The sequence below is a fragment of the Caloenas nicobarica genome, chromosome 2 (assembly GCF_036013445.1).
Source record: "Caloenas nicobarica isolate bCalNic1 chromosome 2, bCalNic1.hap1, whole genome shotgun sequence".
In the NCBI taxonomy this organism is placed as follows: domain Eukaryota; kingdom Metazoa; phylum Chordata; class Aves; order Columbiformes; family Columbidae; genus Caloenas; species Caloenas nicobarica.
In genome coordinates this window covers 19,011,436-19,035,015 of record NC_088246.1, presented here as the reverse complement: position 1 = coordinate 19,035,015, position 23,580 = coordinate 19,011,436, and the positions used below count along the sequence as shown (strand labels likewise).

At 39.7% G+C, this 23,580-nt stretch overlaps 1 protein-coding gene across 3 annotated transcripts in view; it reads right to left on the bottom strand.

Annotated features, from left to right (window-relative positions):
- PRTFDC1 (phosphoribosyl transferase domain containing 1) overlaps positions 1 to 12,928 on the bottom strand; it is a 48,545-nt gene extending 35,617 nt beyond the window's left edge. For all 3 annotated transcript variants that reach the window (XM_065628177.1, XM_065628179.1, XM_065628178.1), the window contains exons 1-3: positions 12,850 to 12,928; positions 8,720 to 8,826; positions 5,552 to 5,735 (exon numbers count right to left, since the gene is read on the bottom strand). In XM_065628177.1, coding sequence (XP_065484249.1) covers positions 5,552 to 5,735; positions 8,720 to 8,826; positions 12,850 to 12,909 — 351 coding nt within the window. In that variant the 5' untranslated portion in view covers positions 12,910 to 12,928. The remainder of the gene's footprint in view (positions 1 to 5,551; positions 5,736 to 8,719; positions 8,827 to 12,849) is intronic.
- Positions 12,929 to 23,580: the final 10,652 nt, after the last annotated feature.

The following is a 23,580-nucleotide window of genomic DNA, read 5'->3' as shown; positions in this document are numbered from 1 at the left end:
CAATATGGGAATACTAAACTTTTCACAAGAACAGGTAGAAAGCATGTAGAAAGCACACTGGTCTGCCTCATAAAAGCATTCGGTGTTTCACCTCTCTTCTACCAGCTGCCACCACCAGTTTCAACAATAAGTCTTAGCATGAGTGTTTCAACTTTCAGCTTTCATCATCTGTCCACTAAAGAAGTCTTAATTCGCACACATTTACATTCTCTTCTACTGACAGGCTGCAGAGAACTTCTCAAGAAATTGTCTCCAAACTCTGCGTACTTCCTCTACTTACAGAATCATAGAATAATTTGGGTTGGAAAGGACCTTCTAAGGTCATTCAGTCCAAGCCCCCTGCAATGAGCAGGGGCATCTTCAACTAGATCAGGTTGCTCAGAGTCCCGTCCAACCTGGCCTGGAATGTCTCCATGGATGGGCCATCTACCACCTCTCTGGGCAACCTGGGCCAGTGTTTCACCACTCTCATGGTAAAAAAATTTCTTCCTCATATCTAACCTGAATCCTCCCTCTCCTAGTCTAAAACCATCGCCCCATTGTCCTGTCACAACAGGCCCTGCTAAAAAGTCTGTCCCCATCTTTCTCACAGGCCCCTTTTCAGTACTGAAAGGCTGCAATAAGGTCTCCCTGGAGCCTTGTCCAGCCTGAACAACCCCAACTCTCTCAGCCTGTCCTCACAGGAGAGTTGTTCCATCCTTCTGATCATTTTTGTGGCCTCCTGTGGACCACCTCCAACAGGTCCATGTCTTTCCTGTGCTGAGGGCTCCAGAGCTGGACGCAGGACTCCAGGTGGGGTCTCACCAGAGCGGAGCAGAGGGGCAGAATCACCTCCCTCGACCTGCTGGCCACGCTCCTTTTGATGCCGCCCAACTTAATTTTTCCATTTTAAACTCAATTTAATTTTTCCAATTCCATTTCAAAATTGTGCTTTGGTTTAGAGATCACATTTGGCATACCCATGAAACAGGATTAAATTATATTGTTGCAACTATTAATAGGGGATTAGACTTGATGAGCCAGAACATCCTCTTCTCTCTCAAGCTCTATTCAACCTTTGCCTTTATCAGCCTGTCCTAAATTGTCTCTTCCACACTGAACAAAAAGAAGCTCTAATTATTGCTCATCAACAGTCTGCTCTTTGGTATAGTTCTCATGCCACTGTTTTTTACTAAAACATAGGCCATTCAGCCCTTCTCTGTGTGACATCCATGTATGTCCTTCTGTTCCTTTGTTCACTCTCTCTTTTTGCTCATCCTTAAACATTTTCTTGTCTAGTCCTATCCAGTAATTTGTAAACACTCCAGTAAAACACTTTCCTGCTTCCTCTGTTGTGCCTTCCTCTGGAATCCTCGTAATTATTTAATCTGCTAAAGTTACCAATATCACAAACAGATTAAAGAATTTCTGGATCCATGTTTCTTACCTATCCTTCTGGTGTCACATTCTCCTTGGATGACATTCCCGAGCCCAACTTCTTCCTCCATTACTTCCTTGACTTCAACCTATCATGTTTCTGAAAATAATTTTGAATTCTATCAATCTGAAACTCTCACCTCTTTTTAACTTCAGAGGAGTGATCAATCAGGAAAAAATTCAGTATGGTTAAAATTGAATATATTAAATTATTTTCATCCAATTTTAAGCTTGAAAGTTTCTGCAGTCAATTCCACTGTTCTTATGTTACATTAAAATCCAATGTCTTAGAACTTAATATAAGAAGCTGCCAAATTCTATCAGTTCTTGAATCGGTGTTTCCAGAATACATAGCTTCCCCCTAAAACCTGGCATGCAGCTTCCCATTTCATGTGAGGACTATTCCAGAGCTTTCTTGTGTACCCACTATACTTACTGTCTCACTCTCACCTTGCTGCTTCCTTTTGCTTTGCCTGCTGAGCTAGAAGCTTGTAAAGTCACAATACAGCCTCTACACAAAATTGTCACTTAAACAATCTCCTTATTTTGAGCTCATTTAAATACACAAACTTAAAATGAGAACAAGTATATTGTATTACCTGTAAGTCTACAAGAAACTACATTCTATTTCTATGGAGGAAAACTGTCCACATATCTTCCAATCACCCTTCTTTTCCTTTTCGTAATTACTTTTAATATCATTCTTACTGGTTAAGAAGCCTTCAAAATCTGAGTTATAATAATGTTATCAAGTGTTTCTTTGTAAATTATATATCTATGGACTTACAGATATAAACTTCATCTACAATAAAGCACACCTATTTTTTTAATGTATTGATCTACACCTAAGCCTGTAAGTTTCTGTCCACATGTATAAACAACTTAATTTTCTCTGATGCACCATTTTAGCATTCTAGCAAAAAAAAGAAACCTGAAGAAGTGGAAAAACACAGTTTGTTTTCCAGAGGAAGTAAAACCATGCTCTCAGACAAGGCTGCCCCTCCAGTTTCAGTTGCACAAGTTCTATTAAAGGTCTAAGAACTTATACTGATGTCTGTAGAGTATAAACGGTATAACTATATTACTTTAAGCTACAGTTTCCTAAGTTGGATTCCACTTTGTTTCCTCTGAAAATAAAAAACAAATGGTATTTTCCCACTTTACCTGTATATATACTAAATTCAGTAATCTGACACGCCAGTTTGAGATAATAAAACTAAGGCACCATTTGAAAAACACAGGAGGTTTTCTCATTAAAATGTCCAGGCTTAGGCACATAGGTCAACACTTTGCAAACCAGATAAAACCATCCTGATGCTGGAAGTACAAACAGCCCCTCATCTCATTAATATCCAGAGAACCTAAATGTACTATGCTTTTTATAAAAAGTAATTTATTTGTATGAAGAAGTCTAAAAAAGAATTTACATGCCCAACTTTCAGTTACTTAATATGAAAGTAGATCTTAACATCTTAATTGCCTAAATTCTGGAATATGATGACAGGTTTGAAAAACAAAGAGCCACGTAAAGCTGGTCATATCATATTTGCAATCTCCTTTCATTTGAAAGGTAATCATGTCTGTATGCCAGACATCAGAATACAACATTTTCTGCCGATACTTTGCAGTTAAGATGCACGTTCACTGATGCCAAGATATGACTTTGGATCACAATTACAGCCCACTTTTGCTACATGATTAAACCAAGAAATCTCACTTTAAATTACAACCTGTAAAAATCGACTAACCTTTCAGTATTGAAGTTGGAACGAGACAATTCAAAATTCCCATGAGTTTGAGCTGAAATTAGTTGTTGGATTTAAACAGCTGGAGGGGGGAAGGGAGACATATCTGAAGGAAGGATACTGAGAGCAGCAGGACTCCCTTTAGGAGAGAAACAGAGAACAGTTAGTAAAATGAAGCAGGAAAAATAATGTAAGAAGAATAGTGTCTATAAAATGAAAAAGGGACCAAAGGAGTGAAAAACGGGTTGAGAGCAGTAGTAAGTCTTAATAGAAAGTGGAACAGAAAAGGCGAAGGGAAGCAAAGACGACTTATCTCTAAAACTGTAATTACATGCCTGTGATTAAAGTGTAAAACACTGTAAGAAGAATGTTATCACAGAATAAACTGACTTGGGCCATTTGGGAGTCTCATATAAGGCTGGGATAAAAAGTCACTCAAACAAATAATAGTAGTTCCTCAAGTGTTCTGACCACAGCTACGTTGACAAGGGTACGTTCTATAAAACCTGCAATTGGACAGGACACAACGATAACTCAAAACAGAGAGGATGGCAGGTACTGGTACTTTAGTCAGCATTAAATTTATGCATATCTCATGGAATGAGTCTACCAAGATTAATGTAATTTCAAATTTATACTGCAGTGTCATTCAGCTTCTCAAGACCAGGCAGATATCAAGCGCCATTCTAAGCAGTAAATCAAGCACAGCTTCAGGCTCTAAATACATGACACTTGTTTGGAAGCGCTTATGATTTAAAAAAATATATTTATTTTCTAAAAATAATATGCAAGCACTAGTTCTATAGAAAGTGCTACCTTCCTGCTAAAGCATGAGGCTAAGATCCAAAACATGCAAAGCCACTAAATGCTAGGATCATCTAGGACTTCATCTTGATAATTGTATCCTTGCATCACAAAATTTGTATTGCAGTTTCAGCTGGATATGAGATGTTTTTGTTTTATTTCCTAAGCAATGATGTGAAGATTTCCACACTTTTGTGGTATACATCTCCTGCCACTCATTGGTTATGGGTTAGTGTGACGAATAATAGCTGACTTGTCACCAAGGAAAGGAATTTTAGAATGAGGGTATCTTCACACTGGATAGGAGATAACCCAATAGGAAAAGCATGTGCATTACCTATATGCCAGGTGCAAAATAAAAAACAATTGAAGTAATCCCACTATTCACCAAGCAGTGCTGAAGTGCTATCATTACTACACACAAAAAAATTGTATTTTTCATGTGCTTTATGTGAGACAAACATTACATTTTACTTTATTAATTAGTTCTGTAATACCGCTAAATACCTAGAAATTGTACAATATTAGTATTGCATATGTCCTTCATAGACCTGACTAATTCTTGAAAGAGAAGTTCCAGGACCAAATCCTAACCAAATGGCTACAAAAGGCTCTCATCCACTTCACTTCAATGATGGAAAAAATTCAGACCGGATTTCTGAAAGTTAGGAAAAGTTTATGGTCACTGGGGTCAGAGCAAAATGCCAATCAACCAACTTCTGTCTGTGGAAAGGACGTAGCGTTATTGTGGAACTACTGGGCTCAGCAAGTTGCATTAGTGCTCAAAGAGCAACTGTATTATCACTCCATTTATTTAGTGTCCTTACTCAGGCATTTCTAGGACAACTTACTTCTAGAAATGCTACCTCACTATGGAGTGTGAACTATAAGGTGGGATATACATGTACGGCTTATGCAAATAGAAATTGTCATCACGCATTCTAAAAATAGGCCAGTCATCTCACTATCATTGCCTTACTGAAGCCAATTAATTATTATTGCATAATTTCCTCTGAAGATAACAGGAAGTCTTGATCCTTACTTCAACACTGGATTTGCTTCAATGGCTTATTTCATTTTCTTATAAAACACTATCATCATCTAGTGGTATATTTTGCTACTATGTAAACTGCATGTTATGAAGATGAAAACATTTCATTTACTTAGCATTAAACATTAAGAATAAGCCGTAGATTTATCATTTTGCGGTTATGCCAAACTATATGGAGGTGGGGGTAGAAAATGAAGTAACATGAAATAAACTTGAAAGAACTGTTGAGAATTTTGAGAACAACCAACATGTCAACATTTTACATGACAGAAACTTGAACAATTTTCTGTCCAAAAGTAAAGACAGACTAAATAAAAAATACATCTCGAGGATGCTTCATATCCTCATTCATATTACTCATAAAGTTTAAAGAGACATGAGCAAATATTTTGAAAGAAAATCTCACAGGATTTTCAAACAAAAATATTTTCCCACTGTTTTCTTATAATTTGGAGGAAAAAAATCCCATTTACAGAAGTCCAGTATTTATTATGAACATACAACCAGAATCTACATAAATAAGTTGTTGACTTACATGGTAACTTTTCAGTCTAACAAAATCGACTTTCATGGAGATGAACCTTTCTGAATTTCTGCTGAGATTTTTAATGTGCTCCACCAGGTCAGCACAGAACTTGTAGCCACCTTTGAGGACACAGAGAACCACAATATCATTGTCTCCAATATCTTGCATAATATCTTTGGCCAATCGTTCTGTCCTGGGGCAAAAAAAATTAAGGATAAAATAAGATTAGATGCAGATTCTCTAAGTTCACGGCTTGCTTTCCATGTGGTGACAATGAAACACCATGGTGAGTATAGAGCTTGACTGACAGTCTCTTTAGGAGTCTTGACTTGACTGGCTTTGGATCAAGTTCACAGTAGGCAGATATAGATTGATGGATGCAAGATGCAAAGCATGCGAATTAAACTCGTTAACCTTAAATGCATAAATTCCCCACTTATAGAAAAGGGAGTAACACATCTCAGCATATGTTGAATTCATAAGCATTTCAGAGACTTTCAAGTAAAGAATGCAACTTAGCCTTCAGTTTTATCTCACAGGAAATAACACAAAATATTCCTGTACAATCCTCTAACTTGTTATGTTATTACACAAGGACAATAAATTAAGTGAAAGACAGGGAAGAGAATTATTAGAAACATTTCACGCTGATAGGCTTTGGAAGATGCTACCACTACAATTTTAATAAAAATACACACAAATACTGTAAAGAAATATAGCATCAGTCAAAATTTTACAAAGGGTGCACATTATCACTATTTCACTCAGCAAAAAAAGAAGAGCGTAAAGAGCTGAAGTGACTTGTTCAAGGTCACACACATGAGAACAATCAAGGTTAACCGGGAATTGCAGGGTTCCCACATCTGTCTTCTCTTTGACAATTCTGCATTACAAACACAATGTGGCAGATGATTGAAACCAAAAGATACACATTTCTGCTATACAGTAGTACATATATTTTCAAGATAAAAATAATAAGCATGAATGCTTATCTTAAGTAGCTTTGCTTTCGAAAGAACAAGGTAGATGGTATTTCTAGACCTAAAACAGGGTACCAGGTCATTTCTAGATGTGAAGCAGGTATCAACAGGAAACTGAACAATGTCCTTTGAAATTCTGAGGAAAAACAGCTCAGTGCGTTATTTTCTGTAAATGCTTCAGCTGGAAATTTCTTTGATAGCTTTCGGAATTAGATCAGTAGTTTTCAATGAGAGTGAACTTCTTGACAGGATGCAATTTATTAAACTATCCTATAATTTATCCAATGTCTTCTTCATGATTATATTTTTAATAGTTTTTTCTCTACCCACTGTAACACAGGAATCCATTTGCCACTACATAAATACATTGAATTTTAGTGAAATATACATGTGTATATGTACCAGAGAAGAATAAACTCTAAACTGAAGAGAATATACTAGTTATGAGCAAAAGCTATCACTTCATTTTCACATCTTCGTATCTGTAATGCTCAAGTAAATTCCATATAGCTGCAATTAGTATTTTTTAGATTTTAAAAATTGAAGATATCATTAGATCACCTTGCTTGACCTTCAAATATATAATTCCTTTTACTGAATGTAAGAATGAAGATTAGTAAAAGACTTTCACTTTACTGAAGATCAGTAAAATAATCTTTTATCATCTTTTATCAAGTCTGAGCATAGTGGTGAAAACTTCTTATTCAGAAGAAACATTTCTCTAGTGATTTTCGTTTTTTCTATATTCTTCCTCAGATTGTTTAAGGAACTGAAATTTCCAAAAATTCCAAAGACCGCTTTGTATTTTAAAGGAGTATGAACTTCAATATGGATAAAAAATTACTCATTTCAATTTCTACATAAAAACATACCAGTTTTTTTAACCTATAGCTAATTGCTACCAACTGACAAGAGAATTTTCTCAAGTGCTGAGCCTTCTTGCTACATGAAAATTGTGCACAATCACAATATATTCAGTTCTGCATCCTCTTCCATTAGAACAGAATCAGTCTTTTCCACTGGAGTAAGAAAAAAGAGTGGAGTTCATTTTGCTGGAGTGCAAAACCAACAGTGGAGTTCAGTGCTTGCTTCAAACAAATTTATATTGAATTCTATGAGGACTGAAGTTGTAACATTTTTATTTCAAAAAAGAGGAACTGAAATTCAGTTGACCCCCTAACCAAAAAAGATGAAAAGTTCAACACAGTGGTAACTGAAAAGGCAACGAAAGAAAGCTTCTGTTTAAAAATAAATACAGGAGTCATAACTCTTCCTTATGACAGATGTTTACAATCTTCTTTCAAGGAGTTCCAATAATGCCAGTACTTGCAACCGGCTATTTAAATGTGGCAGATAGAAAGCTGCAGGCTGAAAATGTCCCATGAAATTTCATTCAGATACTACCAATAAATACACTGTTGAAAATTAGCATTTCCATGTTGTAACTTTTCTGTAAGATTTTTAACAGGATGACAAAATAATAACTGAGCAAGAGCACTGAGCTGGCCTATCAGAAATACCAAGGCACCATCAAATGCCTACACTGAGAGCACATGGGAACTACTGACAGGGTAAGGAATGAGTGACAGGCTTTCCCACAGACATGTCCAAACCCAGCATCTGGACCCCAACAGTCCACAACACTTTTTGGTTGTGCTGAATGGCGGAAGTCAATGGTGCAACTGGGAGCCATTAGCGTAATCAGCATTAATGATTTGTACTAGGGAGCTGGCAAAGTTGTACACAGCTGAATGTAGTTTTTTCTCCTTTTCATATTAAAAACACAGGATAGTTAGAATGCAAGTGGGACATTCAAGTGTAACTATATACAAACCTTTGTATTTGCCGTTTCACCTTCAGTTGAGCTCTCTTGTAATTTACATTCCAATACCAAGTTCACTGTACAATCACACTCTCCTTTTGTGGGACCCCTGTCTCATTCAATGCCCAAATCAGAAATTAGGTGAAAGAAATTAGACAGTGAGTTGCAAAGGCGACTACAAGTCTAGCATTTCCAAAACTTCAAGCATTTAATTACTTTCCAAATTAAAGAAATAAAGTATTTCTATAATTTCTAATATAATATTTTTAGACAAACGTTATACACACACAGCCTGTGAATGACAGGATTCATAAAAAAACCCCAATACTACTACTGACCAAATAACTTATTTAGTAGCATTCAAACTACACATACCTGTCAACGATAATGCCGTGAGGTATGAGCACATACTCCAGATCTCCATAGTAGTGCTGAGGATACGTGAATAAATCCAGACTGTATCCAGGCCAATTGTCTGAAATCTGCATATCAAATAGTACTGTTAGGAATACTTCATGGCATTTGACAATACGTAACTGATATAAAATCAAAGTTGTATTACACTGTATTGGCTGAATTAATCATATGACATACTCTCTTCCAGTTATCATTCACTATTTCACTTTTCCTATTAATTATTTTGCTTCTCAGTATATCTCAGAAATTAAATGCTACATTTTTTCCCCACGGAACATGGAAAATTTCACCTGAAGTTAAAAACAACTGTAGAAAGAGGAAACATTTAAAACTAAACTAGTGGCGAGTCTACGTTTCCTACTACTTTCAAATTCAAAATGCAAATGTAAGATTACCAGTGAGAAGGGATGTTCCAATGGGAGATTCAGACAATGGGATTAAAAGTCATAAAATCATACATTAAAATTGTACATTTCTGGTTTAGAGGTATTTTAAAGTTGCACATAAATAAATACATATTCTACAGATGAAACAGCACATAGTGAGAATAAATGATGTGGTTCATGGATGGTATCTGTACAAATCAGTGGAAGACTGTACTTCTTGCCAAAGGTGATGTTCTTTATTCAGATAAGTCATCAAAGATAAGTGATTACAAAATGTTTGTCTCTCACCTCACTATCAGCTAGTCTATAAATACATACATTAAACAGAAAAAATATTTTACAGATTAATTATATGTTAGTTTCATAAGCATCAGAATACAATTAGGAGATCCCACAGCATACAATGGCAGCAGAGATTAAGTAGGGCAGAAATCAGCCAACAGGCAAAGGCTTCAGAAAGCTACGAAGATGCAAAGTCCCCAGCACAAGAACTAAACAAACTCCAAACCAATAAATTTCACAATCCCTTATGAAAGATAAGACCTGTAGGTTCACAAGGTATCTTGGAATCATTACAAAGCTTTGCTTCAATATTGGTTCAGGGTAAAAAGCAACACCTAATAGGTTTTTCCTTACAATCGTGTTCATCAAGTCACATGTTGTTTTTCTTCTTTCTACAGCTTGGCCATGTGAACCTTCAGTAGAAGGATCGATGGTGAGAAACTTGCCTCTGTGAAGTGCACATCTTGATGGCATTTCTGCTCAATGCAGCCGTTAAAGGACCATCACTGAAACCAACCTCTGCTTACGATTTCATGTAGCAGAGCAATAAACCACGTCTCAAAAATATCCAGGCTAACACAACATATTTGATGTTGACCTGTTTCTCCACATCTGGTCTTCTTGAACTCAGGCATAGCCCTGCCTCGTGCTGTACTGATACAGTGTTCTGCCGCATAGATTTTTGTTTGGTTGGGGTTTTCTTGCATACTCATTGACAGCTACAGACACCTTGACTGTCATGTTTTCTTAACTCTGCCCAACAGTTTCAGTATCAAAAAAAGTTATTTGGTGGTAACTACTACTAACTACTACGAAGAGCATGACTGGGAGATCACTGGCATCAATGAAAGCTTTTCCCCTGACTTAACACAAACCTTGAAACTATACAAAAGAAAAAAGTTACTTAATTAAATTCCTCATTTCCACACAAACGGATTTTAAATATCCTCCTTGGCAAGGTGTCTAATTAGAGGAAATCTTGCTCCAAAAACACTGCTGCAGGAGGCCTGGGAAGTCTATTTTTCCAACTTCATTTTCAGTACATAGGGGTGGCTGACACTTTTTAAACATTTTGTAGCAATGAACTGACTGGCATGGTTTGTTCGAAAGCATTTTAACATAAAATGAAACTATTTAGATAGTGCTTTAAATTGCGCAAGGTCTATAAACATCCCCTAAGAACCCTTGTCAGCATTTCTTACTGATGCACTCTTGTCAAATTCCATGTTTTAGTGTGATGAAGAACATCAAACTAAAAGGATGGGAAGTGCTTCAGAATGCATACAAACCAATAGCTTCTACTTAGGTTACTGTAAGTTCTTTATGAAACAGGATCAGGATGAAATTTTGATTCTCCTATCTATCTTTCTGGTTCTCTTGAATAAAAGAACATAAACTGCATCGCTTTGCAGTAATATAGAAGTTCACATCTACAAGTTCTCACTGACATTTGACAAATAAGATTAAATTCACATGTGATTTCTAATTAATTATTTTTCTAAGATAATAAGCATATTTTATATTCTTCTTTCTTTTAAACAGGCATTTTCCAACAATATAAATTAGAAATTATCATTTACCCTAAACCTATTCACAGCATCATGCTATAGGACAATTTTCAAGTAACTGTAAATTTTTATGAGTATTCTGCTTGTGAATTAAAAAAAAGTGTGAATACCCTCAGTTTAATAGCTAAGCATAAAAAAATATCTGCCCCAAGTTAAACTCAACTTCTATTTACTTCTGGTGTTAGCCCTTGAAAATATGAAGAAAATATTTGTGATTGTTTCAATAAAAAGACAATAATCAACTGGACAAATAAATATATATATACTAAATATATTGGTATACAAGTTTGTAAAAGAAATCCTACAGTGAAAGAAAGATCTATTTTTAAAGTTCAGGCTTGGCATGTTCAAGCAGCCCGGCACAAATTCTTCAGCAGGTGTTTAAAAGTTTGATGTGAATGTATACAAAAAGGAATACAAATACATGGCAATACCCATAAGCATGGAAGACAGCAGCTGGAGACATTCCATGGCAACACCTTTGGAAGAACATGGCTAGTTTTGTTGTCTGGCAGTGTGGGTACACATGAGGTTTGAGCACAGGACTCACTTCAAAGCAACAACGATCTGTCTTCTGCTTTGGTATAAAATAAGCGAAGTCCAGCTTTTGTAAATTTAAATCATACTGCATTGGCCTTACTGTTGGTTGGTTTATGGGGGGTTGGGGAGCGCATGCAAACATTTGTGTGTAGCTCGTAGAAGAAATTAAATCAGTACAGTAGAACATGGTTATGAGCATTCATCTCCTTTGCAATATCTTCGCGTTGCTTTGGTGCTGAACACAGTCACCCATGTTAAAAATGTCATTTACTGCCCGGGTGTCAGGAGAGGCGGTGGATGCGCAGTGAGTTCAGATAGTGCTCCAACATCCAGCAAGGGGTTTCTTTGGAAGGAGAGGGAAGGGACAGTGGCATGGACAGGGTGTGACCGCTGCGACAGGGAGCCCTCAGCTCTGGGCCCAACCTGGGTGGTTAAAATCCCAACACCACAGCAAAATCAGAACATAGCTATGGTGGTGGCAGCGGTAGTATTTGCTTCACAGGAAAATCTGGTTTGCTCATCACAGCACGTAGCATATTCGCGCACTTTTACGTAATCGATTCAGCCCCACAGGTACCCAAAACTCGCTGCCAAAGTTGGGGATTTTTCCCACGCCAGAAGAACGGCGCAGCCTGCCAGCTGCTGTGACAGGGCTGCCGCATCCTCAGGGCCTCCAGGCATTTCGGTGGGAGCCCGATACCCGGGAACCACGACCTGAGCTGCACCAGCACGGCCACAGCCGCCGCTCGGGATTCAGGGCGGTGTTTTCACGGCAGAGGACGAAAGCCCGGGGGGCCCGGGGAGCCGGCCGGCCCACCCGCCTCTAGCCCGGGGGGCCCCGCACGCCCCTTCGCGCCACAGCCCGCGGGCCGGGCCGGGCCGCGTCCCCTGCGGCAGCCCCAGCAGCGCTGGGCACGGCGGCTGCGGCGTGAGAGCCGAGAGCTGGGTGAGCGCCCAAGCGCCGGCCGGAGGAGCCCGGAGCAAACGGGGACCCCCGCGGGGCGGCTCCGGGGGCGGGAAGGGCGTGAGGGGACAGGCGGGGGCTGGCGGCGGCCTCGGGGTGGGGACCTGGCTGAGGGGCACGGCGGGGAGCTGCGCGGCGCTGGGGCCCGGCAAGCAAGGGCCGGGCAGCCGCGGGGGGTCAAGCACAAAGCGGCGGGGGAGCCGCGCGGAGGGCCGGGCAGCGCGGAGCCTGCGGCGGCGCAGGGCGGCGGAGGGCGGGGAGGAGCGGCGGGGAAGCGCGGGAGGGGATCGCGCACCGCGCGGGGCGAGCGGCCGGAGCGGGACGGGACGGGCGACGCTTTGCATTTACCACAACGCCGCGGCCTCCGCCGCTCCGCGCCGCCGCGCTGCTCCCGCCTTCCCCGGCCATCTTCCTCCGCGCCCGCCCGCGGGGCTGCGGGGGGCGGGGCGAGCGGGGCCGGACGGGCTGGGCCGGGGCCGCACGGGCTGGGCCGGGGCCGCACGGGCTGGGCCGGGGCCGCACGGGCTGGGCCGAGGCCGCACGGGTTGGGCCGGGGCCGCACGGGCTGGGCCGAGGCCGCACGGGTTGGGCCGGGGCCGCACGGGCTGGGCCGAGGCCGCACGGGTTGGGCCGGGGCCGCACGGGCTGGGCCGGCAGCTGCGGCCAGCGGAGGGAGGTGCGCGGAGGCTGGCGCCCGCCGGGCTGCGTCGTGGCCGAGGTGGCTGGCCCGGGGCGGGGGCTGCACCGCTGTGTCTGGGGCCGTTCCCCTGCGGAGCAGAGCCCGCGGTGTGTCCGCCGGGGGGACTAGCCAAACAGGCTGGCGTTATCCTTTGTTATGCCATGACAAGCCAGGCTTAATTGCTAAAGGTCTCTAATGAGGAGAGGAAATATGGGCTGTAACGCATAAGCCAAACTGTATGTCCAGGCGTGGGATCGGTGTTGAGAGAGCGCTGCATGAGGCCTGCTGTGTCTGCAGGCGGGCCAGCCCTGTCTGCAAGCGGGGCGGGGGATGGAGGCGGCTACAGGTGTCCGGGTGGCCCGCAGAAGCCAGCCTGGGACAGGGACAGCCTGGCAGGGGGTGGGAAGGTTTGGACAGAGCTGGGTAAGAGGCTTGGGCTGATTAAGTTAGCGGATAAGGTTAAGCTGGTGTGGTTTAAACTGACATTTTAACAGGTTTTTGCTTATACTCTGGGGAGAAAAGAAGATGCCAGAAAGCAAACTTCCCACAGTTCATTCATCTCCATTTCCATCCTTGCTGACTTCGGAACTGGTGCTCCTTCTTCCCCACCACTGTGTACATGCTGGAGCGAGCGAGATCTTCAGCCCACCACCACATTGCTCATGCTATCTAGTAGAAGGAAAACAGATAAGGAACCACGCAGCCTTCTGCCATCCCCCTTCCACTTCTGTTACAATTATGGTTAATATTTTGCTTTCACAGCCTCACGGATGAGCAGCAGGTTGTTTCTTCTCTTGGATTGCTCTGATCATTGTTTACCTTTACATTCCCATATAAGAAATTCAAATTTGAACTTGCTCTATCCTTTTTGTATCCTGTCTTTTGGGAAAAATGCCAACAGCCTCACTCCACTGCAGGTAAAATTACAGCTTTTCACTTTCTTAAAAGTGAAAGTTGGTTATGATTTGTGCTATTTACCCATTAAATATACAGCTGGTAGAATTCTGCCAGTAGTAAATAAAAAAGTAGTAAAGTAAAAAAGTATTACTTTTAGGGGAGATCCAGGCATAATGAAATTAATTGAGACTGCATCTGGAATATTGTGTCCAGTTCTGGGCCCCTCAGTTCAAGAAGGACAGGGAACTGCTGGAGAGAGTCCAGCGCAGGGCCACAAAGATGATTAAGGGAGTGGAGCATCTCCCTTATGAGGAAAGGCTGAGGGAGCTGGGTCTCTTTAGCTTGGAGGAGACTGAGGGGTGACCTCATTAATGTTTACAAATATGTAAAGAGCGAGTGTCACGAGGATGGAGCCAGGCTCTTCTCGGTGACAACCAATGATAGGACAAGGGGCAGTGGGTACAAACTGGAACACAGGAGGTTCCACTTAAATATGAGAAGAAACTTCTTCTCAGTGGGGGTGCCAGAGCACTGGAACAGGCTGCCCAGGGAGGTTGTGGAGTCTCTTTCTCTGGAGACATTCAAAACCCGCCTGGACGCCTTCCTGTGTAACCTCATCTAGGTGTTCCTGCTCCAGCGGGGGGATTGGACTAGATGATCTTTCGAGGTCCCTTCCAATCCCTAAGATTCTGTGAAATATGTTTAGTGATACCTGAGGGGCTCGTACTGACCAAGGAGGAAGACATTTCAGTTTGGTACACTACTTTTCTAGAATGTAGTCTTCGAGACTTGTAGGTCTCAAGTCATAACAGATGAGTCCAGAGAACACTATGGGTGTGTCTACACTAGGAGTTTGGTGTTTGGCAGATTTTTAGGTGCATCCTGTTACTGGACTTATATTACAACTAATAGGACAATTAATAGTTTGGGAATCTGGTGTTAAGAAGGCTTCTATAAACGAATCACCAATTAAAGTCTGGCTAAGTACTAAAGCGACTGAAAATTATCTTGTGATAAATGCTTTGTTTCTTATATAAAGGCCAGATCTGTTTGCTTTTTGGTGGGTTAAGGAAGTACCCTTAGAAGAACAGTCACTACAGTTGAAAAAATGTCGGAAAGAACAGAAGACTAGGTTTACAAAGTGACAGAGGCCAACTCCAGAATATGTCTGCCTCCAAGGTGGTGTCTGTATATGAAGGCTGAGGGATGCTGGAAAAAAATAGTTGGTGTTCACAATGCTTTAAAATAACTTAATAAAAAGTAGTAAATTTGATAAACAGCATATACAGATTTGTACAAATCTACATAAAACAAATACAAAATTTTTGTAAAATATGTAGGAGATATTCATAATGGGCAAAATTCCTAAATGTTTTTGTACTTCGGTTGCATGTCAACATTTCATACAACTGTTGAGAAAGTTTAATGTTTCATCTAAACTTGGGGATAAAATCCTATTGATTTGTACCCACAATCACTTTTCAAGATTTGAAGATTATTCTTGCTTGGAGGTGGGCAAGACCCCTTCTAAAGCCCACATTCACCCTAAAGCTAATGCAGGCTGATTCAGTTACCATGTTACAGATAAAGCTGCTGTTTCATAAACATTGCAGAACTGGGCTCTGTAGTTCTGAAACTATTTGGATTACAGCTAGAAACTCAGATTTCTAATTTAGCTACTGCTGTATGAGTACTGGTTTCTTCTACCTTTTGGTCTAGTTCATTTGCTATTACAGAGTTCTCTGTCTTTTTAAAGCACGTTCTTTATCAGACCACTGGAATACAAGAGATTGTTCTAACTACACCACAGACAGAAGCTTAACAATTTGGAAAAGATTAACATGAACAAGATACTAAAAAATAAATTCATTCGGCATTCTGCTGAAAAACTTGAGCAGGAAATGTTGGTTCTTCCCAGCAAGGCTGGACAACTGTGTTTTGTGAAGTCATCCTTTTGGTATTACTCCCTTCCAACAATTTTACAGGGCTCACTTGTGAAGTGTAATGAAGTGTCATGTCTCACTAATAACAATAAGTAAGAATATGGAAATTAAATACTAGATAAATTTAGCTGGGGTAGAGTTTGAAGGGTAGCACTGCTATCAGCAGCTACCAGTCCAATCCACAAAGTTGTTCTTCTCCATGTAAGATTTTTTTGGTGACATAAAATGTAATGCCTTTTTTTAGTTTTGTTGCAAATGAGACATTCATGGTTCTATAAACCCACAGAATTAATAGAAACCAAAATTACTGAGGTTCTTTGTGCATGATGGAAATGAAGCTGCTAAGGATTTTGCTATGGAGGTATATGCACTTATTGAATGTTTACTTTGTTTTTTTACAGTATGAACTAGTATCAAATCAATGAATTTACAATAGATTTTTCAAAACTTTTTTTAATTAGGGCCAAAAAATGATTATTTAAAACATGGTATCAGGGCCTTAACTGTGCAAAAGACTGTAAGCATTCTGAAGAACGTTCCTATTATCTTTGTTTAGCTGTTTGTTTATAAACTAAAAATAGGAGGAAAAGAATAAACGCTTTTAGATATACAACCATGGGAAATGATCAAAGGGGGAAAGAACAAAGAAAATCGGGTAGATCATGCTAACATGTAGATCTGGGTAGGTCTGGACAAACAGCCAAAAGACATAAAGGAGCAGATGGAAGAAGCAACACACAGAGAAACAAAGCAGAGTTAGGATTTACATGCAAATCCCTTGTGAATGTATTTATATCTTGGGCCTTCACAGAACAAACTTTATAATTTCAGCTACACATCTTTTCCTGTCTTACCCTGTCACTGATAAAAGCCAGACATGTAGTAACCACCATTTCACAACTCTAATGTGAAGAAATATTGAAAATAGAAGGTTGGGGGCAGGGGCATATCAAGAAAGTGGTCCAAGACAAACAGTACCAGGGAGCTACCTGTAGCCTTTGTGACTCCATTATGTATTCTACTCCCGAAAAGTTATAACAAACATTTGACAACTTACTTTAATATGTAAACACCAAAAACAAACAAGAAAAGCATGAAAATCCAGAATATTTCAAGAGGTATGGCGTATGTAGGTGGAAGCTTGCCAATTAGGGGATGAAGTAAGAGCTCTTATTCTGGTTCTGCCTGTTGCTGCAGCTGTTATGTGAACAGCAGAACTGTAAACAATCTTATCAAGCATAAACCTGCATTTCTTAGTGGTTAAAAGGTAAGCAAACCTCTCCAGTTGTTGAAGAGAAAGACATTTTTGGGTAAAATGGTCACTGAAGAGAATATTAAAAAGAAAAATCTAGAAGATAAAGTACCTTAGGGCATGTTGAAAGCAATTCTAAATTGCTCTCATATTCAGCTTTAATATATTCCAGAATTTTGAGTTCTTTTGCATTACCATTACCTGAGGCAGTTACTCTGTCCGTAGGGTGGCTGCTGAAGACCCTGAGTGCAGCAGAACATACTTGCCAGACAGTGTCACAGTCATCTGGGAGAACATGAGGCAGTATTTCAAGCTCTTCCCTTACATTCAAGAACCTGGGGAGATGATAGGAAAAGCTGTCCAATTTGGCATGGCTAGGTAGCATCCTATAATGTACAGTAGTATGGATGCTATACTTGCCTTTGTGACTCTTGTACCACAGCAGGTGCTGGAGTGGCACTGCGAGCTGGAATCTAGCTTCTCTCCACCCTCAATTTCAGCAGAATTAGCACCTTGGGGAGCTGGAAAAGTTCAGCTTTAAAGCAATTGCAGCACCTAAGATCCATGAGGGGAGCTCAGAGCATTCAGCTATCACAGTTGGCTTGTATGGAGTCTATGAGACTGACTTAGGCTTTGAAAATTAACTATGATAACTTCCATATCAAGAAAATGGTTAAAAGCTGCCATTCAAGACATTCGTCTGCTCTTTAATTTTTAATGATCTTTAAATCAGTGTTAGGCACTGCTTGACAGAATTCTGAGCTTTAGTTTATTTGGTCCATGATAAACATCTTTAATACAAAACTACAATTTTGTTTGTTATTAATCTCACTGTGCCAGACTAGAGCAGCGAGAGCTCCACTTTGCAATTTCCTGGCTCCTGAAGATATTCTTCCTGCTTTTCAGGTTCATGTTAATAACATAGAGTTCTTTATAGCTGAAACAAATGCAAACAAAAATTTCCTTTTGTCCTTTAATACTAGAATAAACTTTATTTCCCTCATAATACTATGCAAATATTTCCCATAACCAGCTATTGAGAAGTACTGACATTTGCATGATAACACATTATTTTCCAGAAATGCTGCTCACGTCATATCCTACGACAAATTCATCATGCATGGCCATGAAAACTAGTCAGGGAATTGTAAATATATAGTGAGTCACACCCAAAGTAATTAATTTAACTGTTAGTTTGTTTTCTTTTTAAAGGAGGTTGTTCACTTGGTTTCATCCCTCTTTTTGCCCCCCTCCCCCTTTTTTTTTTTTAATAAACTGCAGCAAATTTGGGGAAATCTGCAAAACAAGAGAATTCTGAGTGTTTTAAACAAGTAAACAAATAACAGCTTAAGGATTTTTTTTTTTCAAATACCTCAGTCTGTCTTCAGTGTAATTTTGTACACTTCACAGCTTGCCTAGAATAAACAGTGCAGTAACAAAAGTGTATTGAAAAGCAGAATCTGGTCCAGCAAGTTCTCCTACAGCGCAGGCAGCTAAATGTTCCTGGCCAGCCAACCCCTGAGCTCTGCTGCTGCACAGAACAACCTGAGGGTGCTGGAAGGCTGGGTTTAGACCATTTGCTAATTTTGTTGTTGGTGTAAAAGACAGACCAGTCTCTTGAACAAACAGCAAAATGCGGATATTTCCTCATTGTGCCATGGTTGGGGCCACATGTTGAACACTACTGACATTTTTTTCCTCTGAAGAGAGAATTATTATATTGCTTCCTCAGCTTTAATACACCCTTGAAGCAACACAGGAATAGTTCTAGAGGTACTAGTTTATCTTTACAGCAGCTCTGGGAATTAGAGGATTGAGCCACCCGAATTTTCCACATGGGACCTCTCACCTAGCAAGAGTAAATTAAACATTAATTTCATTAATTTTGAGTGACCAGTTTGAGACAACAGCTTCCGAACTCTTACATCGTGCTGTCTAGGTTCAAAGCACAGCTTCTAACTTTAGGCACACACAGCCTGGTATTTAAAACATGTGGGTTCAAATTGCAGAGTTAGGAACCCCTAAAATGAGAAATGCATTATTATTGGCTACTGGTGAAAAAGCCAGGTATAAGTCATTTACCCTTGCATTTCAAAAAACACTCTATGACAAAGACATTAATAAATCGTATTGCTTCAGGGAATAATTAAGTGCTTTAAATCTCATTTCTCTTCCTTCAACTCCTACTTTCTAGTTGCTGAAACAAATGAAGGTTCTTGGAAAACGGATCGTTTTAGTAAAAAAATTGAATCGTTCCCTTTATTGCAGGGTCTTAGTTCATCCCCAGATGATCTTTTTTTTTTTAATTATAAGCACATAGAAGCTCTACTTAGAGACAAAACTTATTGTGTCAGACACTAAGCAAAGAGAGAAAGAGATGATCCACATGACAGGTAACTTACAGCCTAAGACAAGAAACAACTGGCTACAGTGCCAGGGGAGTTCAAGGAAACTGCACAGGTCAGCAAGATAAGCCCTAATCATAGCTCACCAGCAGCTCAGCTGTTGTTAAATTTTTGGTGGGCACCTCTGCAAAGAACATTTGAGGAAGGGTTTGAAGACAATGTGATTCCAGTGTTTGCACATGTGTGTGAATTTCTCCATGTTGTGGAGTCAATGTGGAGGTAGGCATGGAATAACGAATTAACAACCCAGGCTAGTACTGTGACTAAACAGAAGTTCATCCTCTTAGCAGCATCGAGACCAGCTGACACGAATGTAGTCTACTATTTGGCTATGCCTGCTCATCTACAACCATTTCTTGGAGGTACAGTCTAGAAAGAAAAAAATTAAACATTTTTTTTATAACTTGGTGAAATGACAGGCACATTTACCTCAGCACCCTTTAAACAGTAAAGAAAAAAAAACACAAACGAGAAACTAATCTCACCTTGGATTCCTATCATAATGCCACTGCTTAGCCTGGAAGACGAAAACCCTGAATTTACTCACATTTTATTTACATAATATCACATAAGAAAAGGGAGCTGGAGCAAGATCAAGACAGGATGAAAAAAAAATACAACCTGGGCACTCAGCAGTCAAGTATACATCACCACCTTAGATGTCCACTCACGGGAGACATGACAGTCCCTAGCTCGGTCAGGCTCAAGATGCCTCTAGTTTCTGAGGTGGGTGATCCCCATCAGCTGCAGGGCTCAGCAGGTCCCTTTCCTGGCTATGGGAAGCATCAAGCAAGCTTAATGATAGGTTTTACCACCTGCCTCCCCTGTAATTATATTATTAATAGTATAAGCATCATAAAGCTGAGGATGAAAGTGTTGACTAGGACTAGCATTTATTTAGAATTCCCATTAATCTGCATGTATGTGAAGTTTTCTTATCTGAAAGATGGCTGCCTTCATTAGGGCTGAAATTGTTAGATATATTGTTTTCCCCAAAACATATACCAGTGAAAGGGCTAGATTTTAGCTTTGTGGCAGAGTGATCACAGCAGCAGTTTGTGATGCCAATTTTTCACAAATATATATTAATACAAAGAGCCAGAACATGCCCTCCTATAAAATCCACCTACAGAGACTAAGGAAAATGAAATCAGTGAGGAATTTCTCCCATATTATTTCTCCCACAGAATTTACCCTTACTGTTTCAGGAGGGGAATGAGGTTACCCCTCTGCAAAGAAGGTTTTGAGGAAACTATCCCAGCCTTAGTCCCCAGGAATGTTTGCTGAGCTCAAGAAACCACCGTGCTTTGAGACCAGCCACATGGAGCCCATATGCTCCTGTCAGCTCTGATGCTCGCTCGAGGCAGCTCTATCGGAGCCATAAAATCAGGAACTCCCTGGGTTTGTGACGATGCCATATCTGATCCCTTCCTTCCTGGATATAAATAGTTTCATTCTGAAGAACAGCCAGTGAGATATTTATCATAATTTCATGTTGCTATTTTTAAAAAATAGATACACAGTTTTATCATGCACAACTTCCAACAGGAAATATTTTCAGATTGTGACAACACTTACTGGCCAATAGAGCATTCATACCCGTTTAGCATATGTTTTGTGATGGTTATCCAATTTAATGTGGACCATTTAAAAATACCACTTGGACAATTATGAAGTACTAGAAGCATTTTGATTTTTTTTGTCATTATTTCATTGATTATCAGTAATTTACTAGTGAATTTCGAGAACACTTCAACTAGTAATGCTATTTTTTACCCTATGAACAGACTTGTTTCTGTTAATATTTATTATCTTTTATGAAGGAAAAATTGTGTCACAACAACTGAGTTTACTCACCTTTTTGCTTTAGTTATACAGATAGTATATATTAGTTGATTCATGAATATTACACCTTCAATTATTGGCATTTCCTGCACATATAAATACAGAGTTACCTTCTTTGGATTCTGTAAACTTATTTTGTCAAACTTCCCAGAGACAGTTAAAGGGTAAGAATGTTATCTTCTGTGCGTATTTTCAATGGTTTTCATTATAATATATTTTTTCCATCATCAGAAGTGTTGGTAGGTCTCATGGAATACACATCAAAATAGATGGAAAGAGATACAACCTTCATCCCCATAGGGTGACCGAAGCTATTCACATGTATCAATAGGGGGAGATCCCAGGTGGCAGCAGAGCTACCTGCAAAGCCCCATATGGGGTTTATGCAAAAAAAACCCACAGTAGTGTTCAAAGACACTAGTGACAGCCCACTCAGCTACAGAAGTGCACTGGCCCTGGTCTCTCCTGTTAAGCAGGAATACTTTTTGCATCCCTTCCCGTTCACTTCCTAACTTGCCAGTCGTACCCTAATACCCTTCTGACAAGTTTAAAAAGCAGTCATTGTTACTGGTGAATGCTGAATGTTTCCAAGCGTAGCCTAGTTGCTTGTCACAAATTTTGGAATAGGCCATCACCTGCTTTGCATTTCCATAAAGTTAGCACTGATGACAAATGGAAGAACTGAATCTAGATCCTCAACCTAGCTCAGCAAAATGGTCTAACGAATAACTAAAAGCTGAAAGTGAGGCAGTGGGAATGAATGCTGTTTTGGAGTCAGATCTAGGGGTTTTTCCTAAATTTTAAGCCAGAAGAAACAGCCATGTTTGATTATATTGCATTTCTTAAGAAATGCATCTTGTACTTCACTAGGAGATAATGTGACATATTAAGTGCTTATAATTGGTGTGGTTTTGTTAAAATATACAGTGTAAGTCATTATTTTGAGTAAACAGTAAATTAAATTCATATTTTACAAAACCACAGCCTTCTTCCAGCTTATATATTTCAAAACCAAACATGACTGCTTAACAATAAGTTACAAAGAACAAAATGCACATTCCTGCTCACCCATGCTTTCCTACTGCATGTCAGAGACAAGTTTAGGATGCACAAGAAATATAACCTAGAATCACTGTGAAGTCTTCAAAGCCATTCTCTGACAAGTTTATGAAAGGAACTTAATGTACATGAAAATTTGGCTTCTCATAGCTCATTTGAAATTTTTTACTTCAATCCTCTGCCGATATCAGATACTATGATGTCACGACAGCTGCTGGTGGTAATGATTGATACCACACAGAAAAAGCTGTGTTCTGCAGCAAAGGTTAAGTGGTAGGAAAGAAAAACAATTTTTCTTGTCATGCAAATAATTGCAGTATAACGTGCTGATATAATTTTTGCCTAGGTCTTGAATCACGTGCTTTCATTCAAACATTACACACATAATAGCAATTGAAACACATTTTTCTACTTTAGTTGTAGATTTACTATAGTATCACAGAGCTATTTATACATAAACACACACAAGACACATGTGGTGTCTGTATTGTGTAGCATCTATATTATTATGGGCTTCCACTATAAAAATTGGTTTTGGTATAAAAAAATAAGTACATAGAATGTTCTGCAGAAGCCAAGCTGTTTAGAAATACAATCACTCAGGATTTTAAGTAAAGCATAACAGCTCTTTAATAACTAGTCCAGAAGCCATCCCACCCTGTAGTTATATTTACCAAGCTGTCTTCAGCAGCCAATTATTTCACTTTGTTTTGGCTATGCAAAGAAAGAAGTGCTCCAAACACACGAAATAGTATTGTTTATGCTTTTTGTATGATGTTTATGGAAATCTCAGTAGTTAATAAAAATTACAAAGAATAATAGATTAAATTCATGTTTTTATACTCAAAGTTTAATTAAGAATTTCAAAACGTTCTGTGAATTATACAGATGAGAGCTATATGTAACAACTTTTCTAAGCAGCTACATACTTATATTAGTTGAATATGTCTTTCTGAATACTTGGTGATGTCAATTTCTTCTGAGAATTTAGGGGGTGGT